We start from the raw sequence: 21,864 nt of genomic DNA, 5'->3' as shown, positions 1-21,864 counted from the left end.
CTACAAGATTATCCTATTTAAATCAATGTGATAAACAAGTTAGGTCAAAAGTAATCAAAAAGTAGATTATATAAATTTATGTGTAGGCCTAATCCTGCATATCACTTGAGGATATGCAGGAAACATCTGGTCCTATTCTGTTTTCTCGAGCTTTATCCTACCTTAAATGCTCATTCTCTTGTAGATCAAATTTAAAAGGGGGTTTTAGAAAATAATTAAATTAGATTTTCTCTCGACTGCTCTGTCGTATTCCTCACCCCAATATACTGTATATCGTTATCCAAACACCCCCCCCCCACCCCTTGCATCGTGATTTCTGAAAATATAAATATAGTTTGGCTTCTAACTCGCGTTCACTCTCTTCGTCCGAAAGGTCAATAACTTGGTATGTTTATTCTGCCCTTCAGCCATACTGACCCACTAACTTCACTCTCAGCGTGTTTAACACGTGCTTATCAAACACAACACAATTCCCTCTACAGATAAGCCGACAGAGGAACAAGAGCTTGTCTTTACTGTAAACAAATAAATACACACGGCTATCAGTTTCTTTTCTAAATGGAAATTCCTCTGAGAACTTGCCTATTTGTATCACACACAAAAACTTCCACAGGCGCTAAACTCACACTTGCTGTGAGCGATAAAACAATGTTTATATGTAAACAATTATGTGGCTATATTATACTAGGTGTAACTAATAACCCTGTATCATTTACTAAAGGTATAGGCCTATTCTTTGACACAGTGAGCAAACCACATTATTTTCTGCGTGCTTAAACTGTGCACCACTGACCTCTGGTGGACACTGTGATCAATGCAAAATGATGTTCATCTACATTTTAAATAATGTGCAAACAAGACAATGCACAATGATCAGCCCTCAGCAAAATGCACAGTACACGACAAAATATGTGCTTTTAATGAGAAACATTTGTTGACAATGAGCTGGTCCAAATTTAATAAAAGTACTGTAATGATATTGCCTGAGGTCCCACTTAACCTCCCGTTGCATTTTATTTAGCCTATTTATACTTTAACCTAAATGAAAAATAATTTATATTTGTCTTTTTTTTTTTTTTTTTACCGGTGTATGTTGCTTGTAACAACCGTAAATTGATGCCAAGAGTAAATAAATAAATAAAAATCAAATAATTAAAAGGTAACACTTTACAATAAGGTTCCATTTGTTAGTTAACTACATTAGATGCTAACATGCTAACAATGAAAAACTTCTAAATGCTAATTTCAAAATTTACTACGCGAGGCACATTGATGGTAAATCGAATAAACTATCAGCTAAATATGATTATCCATTAATGGAGGCTCAATTAACCCTATCCTAATCAAAAATGCCTCTAACTGAAGAATCATCATAATGTGAGTATGTATTTAATTATTATTTTACTGAATCATGTTTTTGGTTAATATTTCCTGCTTTAGATCAAAATGTGGTGAAACATGTTCATTCCAGTGGGCATGAAGTACACTCACCTAAAGGATTATTAGGAACACCTGTTCAATTTCTCATTAATGCAATTATCTAATCAACCAATCACATGTCAGTTGCTTCAATGCATTTAGGGGTGTGGTCCTGGTCAAGACAATCTCCTAAATCTCCAAACTGAATGTCAGAATGGGAAAGAAAGGTGATTTAAGCAATTTTGAGCGTGGCATGGTTGTTGGTGCAAGACGGGCAAGTCTGAGTATTTTTACAATCTGCTCAGTTACTGGGATTTTCACGCGCAACCATTTCTAGGGTTTACAAAGAATGGTGTGAAAAGGGAAAAACATCCAGTATGCGGCAGTCCTGTGGGCGAAAATGCCTCGTTGATGCTAGAGGTCAGAGGAGAATGGGCCGATTGATTCAAGCTGATAGAAAAGCAACTTTGACTGAAATAACCACTCGTTACAACCGAGGTATGCAGCAAAGCATTTGTGAAGCCACAACATACACAGCCTTGAGGCGGATGGGCTACAACAGCAGAAGACCCCACCGGGTACCACTCATCTCCACTACAAATAGGAAAAAGAGGCTACAATTTGCACGAGCTCACCAAAATTGGACAGTTGAAGACTGGAAAAATGTTGCTTGGTCTGATGAGTCTTGATTTCTGTTGAGACATTCAGATGGTAGAGTCAGAATTTGGCGTAAACAGAATGAGAACATGGATCCATCATGCCTTGTTACCACTGTGCAGGCTGGTGGTGGTGGTGTAATGCTGTGGGGGATGTTTTCTTGGCACACTTTAGGCCCCTTAGTGCCAATTGGGCATCGTTTAAATGCCACGGCCTACCTGAGCATTGTTTCTGACCATGTCCATCCCTTTATGACCACCATGTACCCATCCTCTGATGGCTACTTCCAGCAGGATAATGCACCATGTCACAAAGCTCGAATCATTTCAAATTGGTTTCTTGAACATGACAATGAGTTCACTGTACTAAAATGGCCCCCACAGTCACCAGATCTCAACCCAATAGAGCATCTTTGGGATGTGGTGGAACGGGAGCTTCGTGCCCTGGATGTGCATCCCACAAATCTTCATCAACTGCAAGATGCTATCCTATCAATATGGGCCAACATTTCTAAAGAATGCTTTCAGCACCTTGTTGAATCAATGCCACGTAGAATTAAGGCAGTTCTGAAGGTGAAAGGGGGTCAAAATACACAGTATTAGTATGGTGTTCCTAATAATCCTTTAGGTGAGTGTATATCCAGCCGCCCATAAATAGCTATATTTTAAGCTTACTCATCAGACAAAATGTCTTTCCTTCAGGCACATGTACTATTTCAAAAACTTCCACAGGCGCTAAACCGTATACTATTGTACTGTACTGAGTTCAAAGCAGAGGGAAACCATGGGAAATCTGCCTCTGTGTGGTTACTGGGAGTGCTTTTATTCAGAATGTCACACAGTAAGATGACATTCATAAAAGATGCAAGAATTTTTCTGGAATTTCTGACGTTACAGTTTAGAGTCTTAAATCTTACTGATTATTACAAAGACAGCAGATGTAAAGTTCAAGGTTATAATCTGACTCTCTCTCATCTGCCATCTGATTCAGCGTCTCCTGCAGCAGGACCCAAGCTGGCAGATTGGTTTGGATGAAATCCTGCTCCATTCATGTTGAGCAGCACTGAGCCTAAGATTAGCTACTAATGACTGAAATATTCACATTTTGACTCGCTATTTTATATGCATTCATGTTGTTTGTTTATTGTGACACGATTCTAAAGTCAGATCTCATATGTAATGTATGTAGACAATAGGATTACTGTAATTTGTTTCAGGCCACCCTTTAAGAAAGAAGAAATGAAATGGAAATTTTATTTGCACTACTTACCATCACAGTTCCAGGTTTCCCTCCGAGCCATAGAGTCTTGTGGGTCTGGCACCTTGCCCTTCACAGCCAACTTTATGGCAGAACTCCATGTCAAGGTCATTGTGATCCGAGAAGTTCCAAATGGGGCAGAGGTTCCTGCCACAGCTGTCCCAGAGGTTCCTGTCTTGGCCTCTCCATCCCTCAGCTTAACGTCTTGCGAGGCTTCCGAGACTTGGTAGCATCTGCCACCTTGGTTTGGTATTTGTGTTTGGCAGTATTACTTGCTTATTTGTTGACCACATACAACATGAATAAAATGTGACAATATATGAATTTTACCCCCCAAAAAATGACAGGTGAAGTGATTTTTTTCACACTGTAAACCCAAATAAGTTAGCAAAACTCAAAAAAATTGAGGTAATCAGTTACATCAAATTTTTAACTTATGAAATTCAAAGTTTAAGTAAGGAGAAGTGGCATATTTCAGTTTTGTTCGCCTGTATTTTAATTGCTCTTAACTTGAAATTTTTGAGTAAGTTAATAAACATATAAACTTAAAATTATCTTGTAATCTTAACACACAAACATATATTATATAAGCAGACAGGAAGCGAAGTGGGAGAGAGAGAGGGGGACGGAATCGGGAAAGGTCTGTGAGCCGGGACATGAACTCAGATCGCCCACAATGGCGCTATATGTTGAGCTGCTCATGAGGCTATTAGCGCTGACATCTTAAATTATATTAGTGGAAATTTAGCTAGCTATAACTAGCTAATTCAGCTAATACGAACTAGTAACACAATGCTTTGATAACATTAGCATTGCATAGCAATTGCTGAAATAGTACGGCTATGTGGAACATTTATTATATACCTGTTCTCAAACTGAGCTCATGCTCCACTCCTCAACATGATGGTAAAAAAAAAAACACTTAACAGAAACTCTTCTATATTGGGATAGCAAAGCATTAAACGCTATTAAATCCCACACTTAGTATTAATCTTGCACAAAAAACAAACAAATATACAATTAATTTTAGCATTTATTCTCCCTTTCAAGTGTCATGCTGGGAAATATAAATACCAGCCCAGTTTCAGGTAAATTTAAGTTTATCTAAATTAAAAGAAACAAGTTCACAAAACAAAACAATGAAACAATTCAAATTACTTGAAAATTAAAGTTCTAAATACTCATAAAAGTTTATTTGATTGAACTAAATTGTTTCATTTGAGTTAATTAATTACTCAAACTAATTAATTAATTATTTTGAGCGTTGGGATTTACAGTGCATTACAATGGCAACTTTCAGTGGGTTGCTATTGTATTCAAAGGGCAGCAAGTGAAAAGTCAGTTCTTGAATTCCCTGTGTTAGAAGCAGGAAAAATGAGCAAGTGAAAATATCTGAGTGATTTTGAAGTTTCATTAGTGGTGGCTAGATGACTGAGTCAGATCATCTCCAAAACGGCTTGTGGGGTGTTCCTAGTATGCAGTGGTTAGTAATACAAAGACCTCTTCACACAATATGAGTATATATATCAGATTTTTATTAGAACTCAAAGAATATGCCTGGAACAAAATGGCATGAGATTTGGAATGTAAACAATTCCATCACACTCTTATAATCAGATTTTCGCAAACTGGGATAACCGGTTGAAAAGACAATAAGAAATGCTATTAAGCAGGCCACAACAATACAACGAATGAACAAAAAAGAAAAGAAAAAAAAAAAGGTCTGCAGTCACTTGTTCCCACAGGCAAGAAAATTGTTTAAACATGAACATTTTCCAATAAATATTAAACTATGGGTGATGAATTGCCTTTTTGTGCAACAGCAGAGAATGTGCAGGGTATTCATTAAATAACATCAATGCAATCTGTTGGTATAAAAAAAAGCAACACAATTTAATTTATGTTGCCAGAAGATGTTTGAGGTAATGCATGAAAGCAGTTCAGACAGATGGGCATAAAATACAATCATTCAAACGAGAGCCTAAGAGGTAATGTCAATGACTAAAGAACACGACGGCACAAAGCTGAACATCGAGGAAGATATATATGAATATCGCCAAATCAAGGAATGAATACCATATTTATGGCTAGAGCAGCAGAAATAAAATAAAATAAATGACGCGCATTGTTATATATTCATTCCAGGGCTGTGGAGTTTGAATATGGCTGTTTAGATTGTAAATGCCATTTCTGTCTTATTTTCCACAAAACGTAATTGGAACAAAAAAGCTGATAATACTCCACAATTAATAAATCATCTGTTTGTAGATTTGTCTTTTTGACATACTTTTAATAATAGGTCATTGATTTGATGGTTACAATTACAGCTACACATGAATTGTCACAACATCTGGCACCTAACAATAGTTAACACCACTATAACTGATTGTTTAAAGAAGTTCTGTTCAGTGGTACAGAAACGATGGTTATGCTTACATAAAAGTTATATTTATCTTTCCGACTGCTTCAGGTCTTCATTCTGTGATCGAACCCCTTTTCTTCCCTCCAAGTTACAATCATTTTCTAAATCTGTCAGTATCAATTGAGAATCTCTTTTAGTCAAAATTTCAAATTCAAAGTGCTATTAATCCATCATCGCTTTCACCACTTACTGAAGTCAAAGCAAAAAAAATAAAAACATGATTGAATGTTTTTACATGACCAAGCAATTATATTTATATATATATTACTATTTATTTTTATATTGCAGGTTAATGCTATGCATCAAATAAGTCCACTGCAAGGGTTTCATAAAAAGTCACTAACGCTATTGAACGGACCGATCACATGATGAATGGAAAGCTGATAGTCTTCCAGTGCAAAGCTTAGGAAAAGAGGAATTGCACATGAATTATATGAAACCAACCATCACAGAGCATTGGAAGTGCTCTGATAAAAAAAAGTGCATTACATGTCAGATTCTTTAAAAAGGCTTGACGTTAAACAAAATAGAACACCAACGGCTTAATACTAAACATTAGCAGTTACCTTTTATCATAATAATGGTGCAACGGTTGCTCAGTCTAAAAATGAAAGGCAGCAAGCAGTAATCCAGAGCACTCAGATCTAATAATCTAATAACATCTACAGCAGAACAGTTGAAAAGGCAACATGATATATAATGCTTTAGCACAAACATGCCATCATCATAGACATCTCTTTTTATAGAAATAAATAGTTGAAATAAACTGTACTCTGTTTAAATTATTTCCATCTCTATAGGACTCTGATACACATTCAATATAAAGCATCTATCATACACAGCATACTGCAAATTCGATACCTTTGAAATCCGGAAGTCAGTACGGGCACCACACGGGATACCCGCTAAACGCTTCAGGTCGTCTCTTTCTTTGTTACATTTCAAATATTTACACCGTTTTGTATTTCCTTCCTATAGAAACAACATATACATAGAGTTTTTTTTAAGTCTTCAGAAGACAAGAGTGCCAGTACACGCGAAAAGTCATTGTGTGGGGTTGTGTTTAAGTTGCCCTGTTCTACATCTGCAACTTCTTTCTTTAAGATGGTCTTGTAGTTTCCATTCTGGTCCACATTGCCTCATTTGAACAGCCATCCTGAAGTAACCTCAGGCAGTTTGTGTGAATACTCCACTCGTGCTAATTCAAGCCCCATTATGTGTTTTAAGACAGGAAGTAGAACGTTGCACCATAGAAGTGCTCGCCTTGACTAAAGCACTTAGAGTAGACCGTTTAGACTGTGTGATTTCAGCTCGGAGACTGGCCAAGGGGAGCAGAAATGCCTGATGGGTAAGTGGTACAGCACCGAGAGCGGTCGAGACCATTACTTGCATCAGTGTTATTGCATCAGCATGATTTTTCTTCAAAAAAAGAAACTTGATGACAATGGCATATTCTAGTTTCTTTGTACGACTGACTTCTAGCTAAAACCATTTAAGCGCTCTAACATTCATTTTCAGAGTAAACGTCTTCCTAACCATGGAGTGATATTCAAACAGAAAGCAAAACCTGACATGTCATGCGATCTACTCAAAAGTGCATCAAAAATATACCAGTAAATAAACCTGTTCTCTTTGAAAACAAATGAAAATGTTAACTTCACAATGCTGGCCCTGACAAAACAAGGCTATGAATATTGAATTCAATCTCAGCTGTGCAGAATCATTTTTCATTTTCTAGTCTGACTGCACAAGCCTAATATGGCTATTGTTAATGTTAACGTACGTCCTAGTTCCAACGATTAAAGGTCAGAGGAACCAAAGCCAAAACCTAACTCACACATTTCCAAAGTGCAGTTCTTATAGATTCCGTGAAGAACACCCTTCTATTCGATTGTGCAGTGTGTACATTCAGAACTCAGAATCTGAATTCTCCATTCAGTGGTGTCTACCTTCAAAGTACCATCTGAAGTCAACAGAGCAGATGGGGAAGTGATCTATTCCGCTCCACCAGCCTGAGTCCCATCGGAAGTTTGAACAGTAAGTGATGAAAGAGATGGAGACATTGACATCTGAGGTGAAACAGTAGGCGTAGATTGGGGTGACAGCACCATGAGCTGGTCTATATCCATCACTATGTGAATTTGCCCTTAAATTCCCTTTAGATAAGTGCACACCTTGTAGGGTATTCACTATTCACTAATGGCACATTGGGAATGAGCAAAGTTCAACCTCGAAAACAAAACGTCGAAACTATGGATGGCACATTATGGAGAAGGCATTGCAAATGAGTCTGGAACAACAGATCCAATGATGAGAAACAATCTCTTGGTTATGGACATACGGGAGGGTCTGACATGAATGAGGCAGCGGATCTTGGTGTTTATTGGCTTCTTCATTCGGTTTGAACTCGTGCTTATGGACACAAGATATCTGCAAGTAATAGTAGTTTCTATGGCATCCCCTAAAGAAGGGTCTCGGTAAGCCATGTTTGAAGCTGGTGATTATGTTATGTCGAAACTGTCCAAGTAATATGGCTGGTTGAAGCATCCAGACGACTAATGAACGAATGCGCCTCTTTGATGAATGTTGGGGAAACAATCGATCGGATCACACAAACACACACTCCCGCATTAATAACTTACGCATGTGCATTTTAAATTTGTGCTGTTTTGATTTCACATTGATTTTACGTTTCAGGTCAATCTGGAATATGAGACTGTTCCCTCCTGTAGCGCTGTGCTCTGAAGAGAGACAACATGTTCTCTGAGATCTTTTTAAAGTTTAGTGCGTTTGGCAAGTAGGAGAAAAATCCTTTGTATATAATCGTAACTTGTTTTGAATTGGGTCTGACTGTTGGAACGGGATCCAAGGCAAGTAATCATGCCTTCTCGTAGAGTTTGTTACGTATTATCTTTACAAGCTCCTCTATTTGGTTGCGTCTTGTCAAAGCTAACAGATGCGCCCGTCTTGGTGTGGTAGACTGGTGTTTAGGGTTCAAACTGAAGCGGAAGTGTTTGATTCTTCCTCGTTTCATCAAGGAGAGAATGACTCGATCAGGTTGAAATATTCGGTGAACCTTCATATGGCTCTGGCCTCAACACAGCAGAGTTAGCACAAGCCATCTGCCTTCACATGGAGGATTTTGGAGAAACCAGGTCTTTTCTTGAGTGCCTGGGAGAAGGCAGCAGAAAGGATATGAATGAACAGGTTATATATTTCTGGAAATATGAATGTCGTATGTACATGTTGGATAATTCATAGTAAAAAGTGAGGTAACACTTTATTTTAAGATGACGTAGTTACATGTTACTACATGTGCTTACTATAGTAATAACAGTAAATTATGCATAATTACAAGTAACTAAACCTAAAACAAACCTTAACCGTAACTCTATAGTAAGGACATGTAGTTAATTAATATTACTCAGTACTTAATTGGGTAAGTACAAATTTATCACGTCACGTTAAAATAAAGTGTAACCAAAAGTGAAATGGATTGAAAACTGCAATTATAGCATTTCATTATAATGTTAATAGTAAAAATAAACAAGAACATTATTGAGAGAGTACAATAGTCAGGTCTGATTTGGCTGGATATTTCATGTTTGTCAACCAACATTAAAAAACAACAACAGCAGTGTTGTTTTTGTTAATAAAACTAAAGCTACTAAAAATTGATTTCGGTAACTGAAATAACCTGAAAAAAAAAAAAAAAAAAAAAAATTGTAAATGGAAAATGTATCTGGAATAAATTGAAATAAAATACAAATAGTAGATTAAATAATTAAACTTGAAAAAATTGAAATAGCTAAGATTAAGAGCTACAATTGCTAGTACTAAAACAGAAATAAAAGTAAATTAAAGATAAATAGAAATATTTAATAAAAATATTTTAACAAAATTACTAAAATTACATTAACAAAAGCACTAAAATAAAAAAACTGAGGTAACACTTTACTTGAAGGGGTGTGCATAAGACTGACATGACACCTTCATAATCTTGACATGACACATGTCATGAATATGAAGGAGGTTTTATGAATGTTTATGACAACTGTCATTAAGTGTCATTCACTCAATTATGTCATTTTTAATGCAAAGATGACATTGTTTGAGATGTCTTTGTTACGACAACTTGACATAAACCAACACATCATAACCTGTCAGTGTCTTTGTCATGACAACTTGACATTAGCAAAACATCATATACCTGTCATAAACATGACATAGCAGATTAATTATCAAACTTAAAAAAACTACTTAGCTTTATGGGTTAACATTACATTACATTATTTTGGTAACATTTCAGTATAGGGAACACATATATAAACGATTAACTATGACTGTTCCCTCAATAAACTCTTAATTTACTGCTTATTATAGTTAATTGTTAGGTTTAGGTATTGGGTAGGATTAAGAATGTAGAATAAGATCATGCAGAATAAGGCATTGATATGTGCTTTATAAGTACTAATAAACAGCCAATATTTTAGCCATATGAATGCTAATAGTAATAAGCAACTAGTTAAAAGACCCTAAAATAAAGTGTTACCATTATTTTATAACAGTGTCATCTTTTTTACGAAATTTGAAATAGTCTATTATCTGACCTTCTGTTGGAGGAAACTTAAAAAAAAAAAAAAAAAAAAAAAAAAAAAAACATGAAATGAAAAATAGTCATGACGCTGTTATAAAATTATTTGTCAGAGTTTTGTCACTTAATGACATTTTAATGACAAGTTCAATTTGTACCACTGTACTTGAGCTCAAGATACATATTTATGACACTATTATAATGACCTCATGACAGCCAATGTCAAAACCAACCACATGACAGTTTAATGTAATGTTAACCCATAAAGCTAAATGATGTCAAGTTGTCATGACAAAGACACTGACAGGTTATGATGTGTTGGTTTATGTCAAGTTGTCATAACTCGGACATCTCAAACAATGTCATCTTTGCATTAAAAATTACATAATTGAGCGAATGACACTTAATGACAGTTGTCATAAACATTTATAAAACCTCCTTCATATTCATGACATGTGTCATGTCATGATTATGAAGGTGTCATGTCAGTCTTATGCACACCCCTTCAAGTAAAGTGTTACCAAAACGGATAGTACATAAATAAAAGTTAATTAAAAATATTATTAAATACTATAATAATATACTGTATAAACAACACTAAAATAACACAGAACAATGTACAATGAACAATTTAATGTTTCAATCACAGCTGGCGATAGAGAGGCCAAAGTTATGAAAGCTTGTTTCCGCCACTGAATAAAAAATGAAAGAGGTAATTGAGACTTTTTATCTCACAGTTCTGACTTTTTTTCTCACAATTGCGAGTTTACATCTCGCTATTCTGACTTTTTTTCTCAGAATTGTGTGATATAAAATCGCAATTACGAGTTATAAAGTCTCAATTCTGAGAAAAAAGTCCTCAGAATTGGACTTTATAACTCGCAATTGCAGGTTTATATCACACAATTCTGAGAAAATAAGTCAAAATTGCAAGAAAAAAAAGTCAGAAGATATAAACAATTGCGAGATATAAACACAATTGGGACTTTAAATCGCAATTCTGACTATAATTCAATTCACATTTATTTGTATAGCGCTTTTCACGATACATTTCGTTTCAAAGCAGCTTTACAGAGAATGCATGTCAACATCACAATTTAAAGAATGCAGTTAGCAAATAATGTAATAATTTAGGCAATTTTATATCTCACAGTTGTGAGTTTATATCACTCAATTCTGACTTTATAACTTAGGATTGCAAGTTTATATCTCACAATTCTGAGAAAAAGTCAGAATTGACCCTTCGCAAAGAAACGTCCCCCCTAGTTACTGTTGCTTTGTCTGACAAGCCATCACTGTCACACCACACAGAGTGAAAAATACATTGTGGAGCAAAGAGGACACTGACAACACGTCGACAGACAATACAGAGCAGGTTATTTATGATATTAAACAAAGTCCCAGCTTTCTGTGTAATTTTTTAAAGAAATTCGAACAATAAAAAATGTTTTGTGGCTCTTTAATGTGTCGTGACAGATCGCTGTAGAGCCTCAGCTCAAGCAGCTCGTGAACCGTTCGTCTCTTCATACGAGTTCACTTATAGCATCAAATAAACATGAATGAACATGAGAAGGAATGTTGTTTGAAACACGGAAAGACATCAGTACACTCCATTTTTCATTTCAAGTCCACCGAGGTTAATCTTCTAACTCCTGACTGCTTTTTCGGACAAATGGCGGATTCGGCATTATGATTGGTTAGATCGCTTGTCAATCAAACTCCCGGCGAAATTGAGATAAAATTGAGATAAAAAGTCGCAATTACCTTTTTTATTTTTTATTCAGTGGCAGAAACAAGCTTCCATACAAAGTTCTATAGTGCATCTTTAAATTCAAATTACAATTCCACATTCTGTTGCTACAATAACTCAAATTCAATCTAATTGCAGGAACTCCTTGTTTTGTTTTTCATTTGTAAGTATCTTTGGATAAAAAGGGGGAAAATGCCTGGCAATGAGGCATTAAAGTTACATAATTTGAGATTTTAAAATGTCTCTGGATAAAATCATAATCTGCGCTTGTATTTTGATGGGTTCAGCTGATCCGGTGATGTGATTATAGGCTTTTTTTTTTTTTTTTTTTTAACAAACTTTCATCAGTAGAACCACATGGAGAAGCCAAATCACTGAGATGATATAGATTTGAACATTTAAGGACACTATAAATCTGCTTCCACACTGAGATGGAAATAAACTGTGGGCAGTTTCTGAACAAGTACAAAATATTTTTGAGCCTCTTATGAAAATTATATACGATGAGCAATGCACTCTGTCATCTACAGCAGCCCATTTTGGCACAGCTTGTGTAAGATATCCTGCAAGTAACTTAAACAGGAGTTTTAACGTGGGTGGGTGTAACCCCACTTCCACTTCCTCTCCCAGCTTATCTAGAGTCAGAACAGAGAAGAGGCAGCTTCCTGCATCCTCAAAGCCAGCAAATGGATGAGATGAATCACTCGCATTTGACTCATGGTTCCTCGACACGGCAGCTGTGAGAGGTTCTTCTGCTTTCACTTACTCATCTTTAACGCTGTCTCAGACACAGGAAACCCCATGGCCTAAGACTAAATTACTACTGAACAGCTTTTGCTGGTAATTTTAGTCTGGCAGATGGATGGGTCAAATTTTTGATGGCCTCAGATGTCTCAAAGACTTATTTATGGTGATGATTCCATACCTGCAGCTTGTTCACCATTTCATCAAAGAGCTTTCTGGCCTCGGGGCTGTTGGGGTCTTCAAAGTAATCTTCTATACCGATCTGGACTACAATAGACTTCAGGTTACGACACACACCTGTGAAGAGAGCGGAGCAGAGAGTGAGTAAGGGAACGAGGGCAGGAGGATCATTTTACAGGAAATGTGGGAGTATTTCATCTCATTCATAGCTCCACATCTAGAGATGCTACCAAATGTAATGCTTATTCTGAATTTACGATCGCAAAGTTTTCCTACAACATTTTAGACACTTTATAAGTATCATTTGAAATGAATTTCAAATACAGGAGAATATTCATTAGTGTCATGCACAAATACAATTACTGTTGAACAAAATACTAAATGACTGAGGATCCGAATCAGTGAGTGTGGACTCACTATTGAAGTGAAGCAGGGCTTTAGGGGTAACAGGAGTGGAGGTGAGCACCAGCATCTCCAGACCCTTCAGTCCCTCTCGGCACATCTCAGCAGCCACTTCCTGATTTATTTCACTGACGTGGTCCAACTCAAGCACCTGCAGCCTCATGCAGTTCCTTGCTGAAGATATATACACACAAAGAGGGTCATTTGTGGAGAAACGCAACAAAGAATGCCTGGTCCCATTTTCTATTAGGTGGCCTTAACTACTATGTACTTACATTTAAATTAATCATTTGATGCAATGCACTTATTGTGCACATACATGTTTTTACATTGTACTTCTAATTTTAAGAATACCTGCATGTAATTACATCTGTAATTAATTTCTGTAATTACATTTATAATTACACTGGATATTGACCCATTCCTTACACCCACCCTTAAACCTACCCATACCACCAAATCTGTCCCTAACCTTACCCGTGTCCCACCTCAATAGCAGCAAAAGTGTTTTGCAATACAATATGAACACAGTAAGTACATTGTAATTATTTTTTGATGCAAGTACATAGTAGTTAAGGCCACCTAATATAAAGTGGGACTGGATGTCTATTGCCACACTTGCAGACTGCTGCATTAGTGATGATCTTAAAGGAATAGTTCACCCAAACATGAATATTCTATTCATCCTAAAACACATAAGGCTACATAAATGAGAACTATATTTAGGTGGGCATAGGACAGACTCGCCTAACATAGAACAACTCGCCTAATATAGTGCACATGTAGTATGACTATGAACTAATGTGTTTTGTCATTTTGAACTGGACTGGACCAAAATAACTGAAAGGTAGACTGAGAAAAACAAGTAACATAACAAATTCAAAAACAATTCTGTTTATCTTCCTGATTCAGTCTTCTGAGTGCTCTATGTAAAGCTCAGGTGAAATCTTCTGATTTAGAAAGGTCAAAACCATTATATCTAAATGAAATGGTAAAGTAAAGTAGGTTACAAAACAGAAAGCATAACAGAAAATGGCTCTTTCCTTCTTTAAAACATTTATTTATAGTACAATGTGCTTCCAGAAGCATGTTAAAAGTGTCATTTCCGTTGTCTCTTTGCCCCAGTTTTTAATGTGAATAACAAGTTCTTGTCTATTCTAGACAGATAATAGGGTTGAGTGATGTTGCCTTGTAATGCTGATCTGAGGACAACTGTACGGTATCTACTGTTAGCAGAATAATAATTTAAAATCCAAAAATCCAAAGCATAGGTAATTTACAAAGATACACACAGACCAAAGCTGACCAGGACTGCATTTATTTGATTAAAAATACAGTATAGTATTATTGTGTATAACTGTATTCTGTTTTCATAGATTTTTACATGTATTCCTGTGATGGCAAAGCAGATTTTTTAGCATCGTTACTCCAATCTTCAGTGTCACATGATCCTTCAGAAATATGCTGAACATTTCTTATAATTACGAATGTTGTAAAAAGTTGTTCAGCTAAATATTTTTGTGGAAACTGATACTTTTTTTTTTTTTCATGATTCTTGATTAATAGAAATTTTACAAGAACAGTATTTATTTTTGAAATAGATCATTTTGTTTTGTAACAAATCTTTACAAGTCTTTACTGTCAACTTGTAAAGGTGCTCTGTGTAATTTTTTGACTGTACTAAAGCATAGAAAAACCCATAACATGATTGCAGAGATGTGGGAAACATGCTCAAATACTTGTTTCTCTGAAAAACAATGCTACTTTGAAATGTGCGCTCCATGTCGGAATGTCCGTTTTTGTTTTGGTCTGTGTGATCCAGCCCACTGCCAATTTACCCAATAGTATTTTGACACCTTGGGTTGCCAGTTGGTGGAAAACACAGTGTAGGTAGCAAACGAATTGGGTCAGAGATAGCAAATTCAACCAAACATAAAAATCCTTGGAAATAAAAACATTGCGTATGTATTTACACTGTAAGGCTCATCAATTTCCATTGTAAATTACGCTCGTTTCTGCTGTGTGTCCTCATTCTGGCAACCCGTCTGAGCATCCAGTCTGAGGAGGAGGGGATGGGAAAAACCTCTCTCCAATATTTTGAATTTAGACCGCAGTACCGAGTTCAACTGCTAGCTGTCAATATTTCAGCTTTAGTGCACCTTCAAACAATTTATTGTGTCCTGATTAAAGGGATAGTTCACCCAAAAATTAAAATTTGATGTTTATCTGCTTACCCCCAGTACATCCAAGATGTAGGTGAATTTGTTTCTTCAGTCGAACGCAAATTATGATTTTTAACTGCAACCGCTGCCGTCTGTCAGTCAAATAATAGCAGTGGATGGGAACTTCTACTGTAACAGTAAATAAAACTTGCTTAGACAAATCCAAATTAAACCCTGCGGCTCGTGACGACACATTGATGTCCTAAGACACGAAACGATCGGTTTGTGTGAGAAAACGAACAGTATTTATATCATTTTTTACCTCTAATACACCACTATGTCCAACTTCGTTCAGCATCCTGTTAGTGAGGTCAAAAAACCCGCTCTGCTGACGGAAGTGATGTCTCGCCCATATACTTCAATGAGCGCGAGACATCACTTCCGTTGTCAGAGCGCGATCAGACCTCACTAACCGGAAGCTGAACGGAGTTGGACATAGTGGTGTATTAGAGGTAAAAAATGATATAAATACTGTTCGGTTTCTTGCACAAACCGATCGTTTCGTGTTTTAGGACATCAATGTGTCGTCACGAGCCGCAGGGTTTAATTAGGATTTGTCTATGGAAGTTTTTTCGACTCTTATTGTTCAAGTTCCCAATCACTCCTATTATTTGACTGACAGACGGCAGCGGTTGCAGTTAAAAATCATAATTTGCGTTCGACTGAAGAAAAAAAGTCACCTACATCTTGGATGCCCTGGGGGTAAGCAGATAAATATCAAATTTTCATTTTTGGGTGAACTATCCCTTTAAAAGTATTTACAAAAATAAAAATGACAAATGGCAAAAACTCACCCAAAGAAGCCAATCCCTGTATGCCACAGCCAGCCCCGCCCACTCCCAAAGCTCTCAGATGTGGCCAGCATCTGCCAATAGTCTGCAAGCACCTGTTACTGAAGCGTGCTGGCTGCTGACTGCACAAAGAGAACTTACATTTAAAATTATTTACATTACACTTTTTTAAAATTGTTTTTTTTTTTCCTGTCAAATACAAATGTTAAAAAATTAATGTAAATGTTGCATTTAAATTTATATCATATTTAAGCTATCAAGCCATGTAGAACAACAAAAAAAATCTATAACTGTCCTTTAAATAGTGCTGTCAAATGATTAATCGTGATTAATCACATCCAAAATAAAAGTTTGTGTTTACATAATATATGTGTGTGTGTGATGTGTATATTTATTATGTATATATATAAACACACACACATGCATGTATATATTTAACAAAAATATATTATATTTACACTACCACTTAAAAGTTTGGGAATGGTAAGATTTTTAATGTTTTTAAAAGAAGTTTCGTCTGCTCACCAAGGGTGCATTTACTTAATTAAAAATACAGTAAAAACAGTAATATTGTGAAATATTATTACAATTTAAAATGACTGTTTTCTATTTTAAAATGTAATTTATTCTTGTGTTGGCAAAGCTGAATTTTCAGCATCGTTAATCCAGTCTTCAGTGTCACATGATCCTTCAGAAATCATTCTAATATGTCAATTTGCTGCTCAAGAAACATTTATTGTTTACAATTGTACAACATATTTGTGTACAATATTTTTTTTTCCAGGATTATTTGATGAATAGAAAGTTAAAAAAAACAGTGTTTATCTGAAATCTAATCTTTTGTAACATTATAAATGTCTTTACTGTCACTTTTGATTGATTTAATCCATCCTTGCTGAATAAAAGTATTCATTTCTTTAATTTCTTTTCAAAAAAATAAAAATAAAAATTCTTACTGACCCCAAACTTTTGAACGGTAGTGTATAATGTTACAAAAGCTTTGTATTTTAGATAAATGCTGTTCTTTTGAACTTTCTATTCATCAAGGAATCCTGGAAAAAAAAGTACACAACTGTTTTCAACATTGATAATAATAACAAATATTTTTTGAGGAACTAATCATCATATTAGAATGATTTCTGAAGGATCATGTGACACTGAAGACTGGAGTAATGATGCTGAAAATTCAGCTTTGCCAACACGAGAATAAATTACTTTGTAAAATATATTCAAATAGAAAACAGTTATTTTAAATTGTAATAATTTTTCACAATATTACTGTTTTTACTGTATTTTTAATTAAATAAATTAAGCCTTGGTGAGCAGATGAAACTTCTTTTAAAAACATTAAAAATCTTACCGATCCCAAACTTTTGAGCGGTAGCATATAAAATATTTATATTTATGAATAATATAAATTATATATAAATATAAATATATACATGTATATATTTCTTAAATAAATACATGTATGTGTGTGTATTTATTAGGGCTGGGACAATACATCGATTCTCATATCGCGATACAATGATTCTGGATCGATCCTGAATCAATTCTGAGCTTAGTTTTTAACAGCAGATGGCGCTCTAGGCTAGTTTTTAACTGCACACTTAAATGCTCATGAAGAAGACTGCTGGAGACCGCTTGTGCATTCGGCTGAGTCATGTAAGTGGTTAAATACACTTGCACCTTGGCTCAGAATATGACGCGAGATTAATGTAAACAGCCCACCGCAAACACCCTTTTAATTCACTTCAACCTTTTCGAACTTTATGAATGATTATTTTAGGTTTAAGTTGTGTGTAAAGGAACTGGAAGCAGGCAGAGTACATCTGCTGAATCTAAACTAAGCTCAGAATCGATTCGAGAGAGAATCGCGATATATCGGAAGATATCAGAATCGCTCCAGATTCTATTGTCCCATATATTCTATTGTATATATACATAATAAATATAAACAGTACACACATATATATTATGTAAATCACGATTAATCGTTTGACAGCACAACTTTGAAACAAATGACTGTTTTTCGATCTTACCATGGATGCAAAGGCGCCACCTGTAGTGAGATTATGTCTCTGCAACCAGCTCCTAAAGCCCAGATAACCTCCTGTCCAACAGGGTCTGTTGCACTCCTAAAACATAATCAATATCTGAGAAAAACCTTCTTTCTCTGCCTTGCAAACCCTGTTTTGACCTGCCAAAAGTAACTAAGCAAACAAATACATTAATTAACATGTCTATTTCTACTCTGACTTGCACTGCCCTTTGGAGATAATTCTAAAAGCTTTCTGGTAAATATATGTATGAATTTTATTAGCACACAGTGTATTTCAATGCAGTTATGTTTGCTCACAAAACTATTGAGTTCCCTTGAGAAACTTCGCTCACAAAACTTGGAAATAATATGAGGTGGGAGGAAAAACTATATTTCAGTGCTTCTGCAAGCGAGAGAATGCAAATGTTTTGCAAGCCTTTTTTTTTTTTTTTTTTTTTTTTGCGAGAGAATCCAAACATTTTGTAAGTGAATGCAAAAGCACTGAAATACCATTTTTCCTCCCATCTCATATTTTTCCCCCATCACCACCATCACCACCCCATTAGGGACTCCATACTTTTGTGGTTTTGACTGCGTGCTTATAAAATTCATACATATATTAGCCAGAATTTTTTTTTTAATTATCTCCAAGGGCAGTGCAGCTCAGAGTAGAAATAAACATGTTAATTAATGTATTTGGTTGCTTAGTTCAAGAACACAAAGCATTTTATATATCATTTTTCCTCCCATGTCATTTCTTAAAGATCACCATATCCCTTTAGGAGCTCTGTACAAAAGTGAGTATCTTACAAGAGAAAACTTATGCCTTTAGTTAAGCTAAGTTATATGTAAGTGAAGTCTACAGGTCATTGCTTAAACCCCAAAAGGATTTTTGCATCCTTAAACAATACATCATCCAATTTATGACTGCTATGATATGATTATGATTGCTTACTGAATAACTAAATAGACACGAAAAATTCATTAGAGTTGATATTATTTTTATTACAGCTATGTATGTCTCCTATGGATAGTGGTCATTTATTCAGTTTAGGGGTCATAATACAAACAATATCTGACTGCAAAATTTTGCAATTAACCAATCAGAATGAAATGTATCAGAAAATTGTGCGTTAAAAGGATATATGGTATACAAAACAGTGCTCCCTTGTGGACCAACCTGTATGTGACAGCCTGTAGTGCCCTGCAATAACAGCTTGCCAACCACAGAGAGCGATCAGTCAACAGATTTGGACAATGAGACACCTTCAGGATGAGCAGATTACTGCCGGTAGCTTTCAACAAAGCCTCCAGACCCTCCTCAAGACAGCCACTAAACAAAAAAAAAAAAGAAAGAAAGAAAGAGAAAATCTATTAATATTTCAGTTCATGACTACAGTGACCAGACGTCCTAATAAAGTTAAGACAATCTTATTATTATTTTATTATCCTGGGGCAACATTTGGTGCAATAATTACTATTAACTTTCATTTGATCAGCGTTATAATAATAAATGTTTTATGAATGGTTTGTCTCAGATTTTACATTTAAAAATAAATAAATTAATTAATTAATAAAGTCTTTCAGCTTTAAAGGGATAGTTCACCAAAAAAAGTCTTTCATTCATCTTTGAAACACAAATATTTTTAATGAAATCTGAGCAATTTCTGTCCCTCCATTGACAGTCTATGCAACTACCACTTTGACGCTTCAAAAAGTTCATAAAGAGATCGTAAAACTAATCCATTTGAATAAGGCAGTTTAGTATAATTATTCTGAAGAGAAATGATCTCTTTATATGATGAACAGACTGAATTTAGGCTTTTATTCTCATAAACATTGATCAGTGATCATAAACAGAAGCTCAACCATACTTGCCTGATGTGAGAGAACAAACCTCAGTGGTTCTTGTGTAACACTGTCACATAAAAAACATGTTTTACCGCTCTATTTATTATATCGATTTTATGTATAATAGAGTTTTAATTGATTTACATGTCTTTTTAGTCCATTTTATTCCTCTTAATATTTTAAGTGTGTATGTCTTTAAAAAGTGAATGGTTGGCCTGTCATGTGACCAGTCACATGACAGGAAGCAGGAAAAACATCTGTATAAAGAGAGCAGCATGGCTCACTAACAGTCAACTGGATTGTGGAGGTATATACACCGGTGGACACTCACATTGGGACTTTATCAGCACACTAGGATTCTTGGACTGTTTTAGGGTATGGTACTTTGGACTGTATGCTTTTAACAGACTGAGTTTTCCTGGTTTTATTGTGTTGTTTTAAAGTTCCTGTGAATATTGTAAATACACTTCTTATTTAACTTTATGTCCACTGTTTTATGTCTCATTCTTTTAACCACTAACAAACTCACACAGTAAAATCTGACCCCATTTTAAATCATGTGACTCAACCTATTTGGCTGATTGTTACACTTGTGAAGCTCAAACGTGCGGCGTAACACAGGAGAATGAAGCTCATTGGTTCCCGCACGTCAAGCAAGCATGCTTGAGCTTCCGTTTACCACAACTGATGTGTGAGTTGATGAACGTTCATATGTGAATAAAAGCCTAAATTAAATCTGTTAATCATATAAAGCAAAAGCATCTCTTCAGAAAATTTCGATTGGTCAATTGGGATTAGTTTCACAGTCTCTTTGCGAGCTTTATGAAGCATCAAAGTGGTAGTTACATAGCTGTCAATGGAGGGACAGACATCTCTGAGATTTCATTAAAAATATCTTCATTTGTATTCTGAAGATGAACTTTCAATCCACCAAATATTCAAATTCTAGTTTGTAAAAAACCCTGACGAATTCTTTCATGAGGTTTTCGACTGCCACTCTGGTTGAGGTGATTTAGCAGAGCAATTAACAGGCTGCTCATTCTGTTCCCTTCTCACGCTGGATCTCTGAACAAGCACTTCACAAGTGTCAGACTGTGTGAGCGAGTGAGTGTGTATCTGTTTGGTGTGAAAGAGTGATGAGAGGATCGGGGAAGAGTTAGAAGGTAATAAAACAGTGACAAGAGGAGGAGGAGGAGGTGCGTGGAGCTGTGGGAAGGCAGTAGCCACACAAACAGCAGGGTCAGTACAGTACAGTAAACAGCAGGCGCAGTGGGAGACCGTGTTACCGTGTGCTCTTCAGATATTCCTCCTTTGTTTCTTTTTTCCCCCTCTGCCGGGGTTTGAGGTTCTGGAGGATGAGGGAATGCGTCTGTGTGCACCATTGAGACAGAGTGCACAAGAACTAAACAAACATAGTGAGAGACAGAGTTAGAGAGCGTGGCCTTTTTCAGGACTTTCAGCAGTTACAAAATACGTGGGCAGCAGATAATTTATGCTACACTGTTTTCTCATTCAGATCTGTCTTTTGGGATAT

At 35.8% G+C, this 21,864-nt stretch overlaps 1 protein-coding gene across 2 annotated transcripts in view; it reads right to left on the bottom strand.

Annotated features, from left to right (window-relative positions):
• Positions 1-4,847: 4,847 nt before the first annotated feature.
• The window catches only part of fbxo41 (F-box protein 41), a 64,247-nt gene continuing 47,230 nt past the window's right edge, over positions 4,848-21,864 (bottom strand). For both annotated transcript variants that reach the window (XM_048196602.1, XM_048196601.1), the window contains exons 7-13: positions 21,617-21,732; positions 19,660-19,812; positions 18,481-18,576; positions 16,442-16,560; positions 13,441-13,599; positions 13,025-13,140; positions 4,848-8,926 (exon numbers count right to left, since the gene is read on the bottom strand). In XM_048196602.1, the coding sequence (XP_048052559.1) occupies positions 8,864-8,926; positions 13,025-13,140; positions 13,441-13,599; positions 16,442-16,560; positions 18,481-18,576; positions 19,660-19,812; positions 21,617-21,732 (822 nt within the window). In that variant the 3' untranslated portion in view covers positions 4,848-8,863. The remainder of the gene's footprint in view (positions 8,927-13,024; positions 13,141-13,440; positions 13,600-16,441; positions 16,561-18,480; positions 18,577-19,659; positions 19,813-21,616; positions 21,733-21,864) is intronic.

This window comes from Megalobrama amblycephala, linkage group LG7 (genome assembly GCF_018812025.1).
Source record: "Megalobrama amblycephala isolate DHTTF-2021 linkage group LG7, ASM1881202v1, whole genome shotgun sequence".
Lineage (NCBI taxonomy): Eukaryota > Metazoa > Chordata > Actinopteri > Cypriniformes > Xenocyprididae > Megalobrama > Megalobrama amblycephala.
Note: the sequence above shows the minus strand (reverse complement) of the source record. Positions and strands in the feature narration are given on the sequence as shown.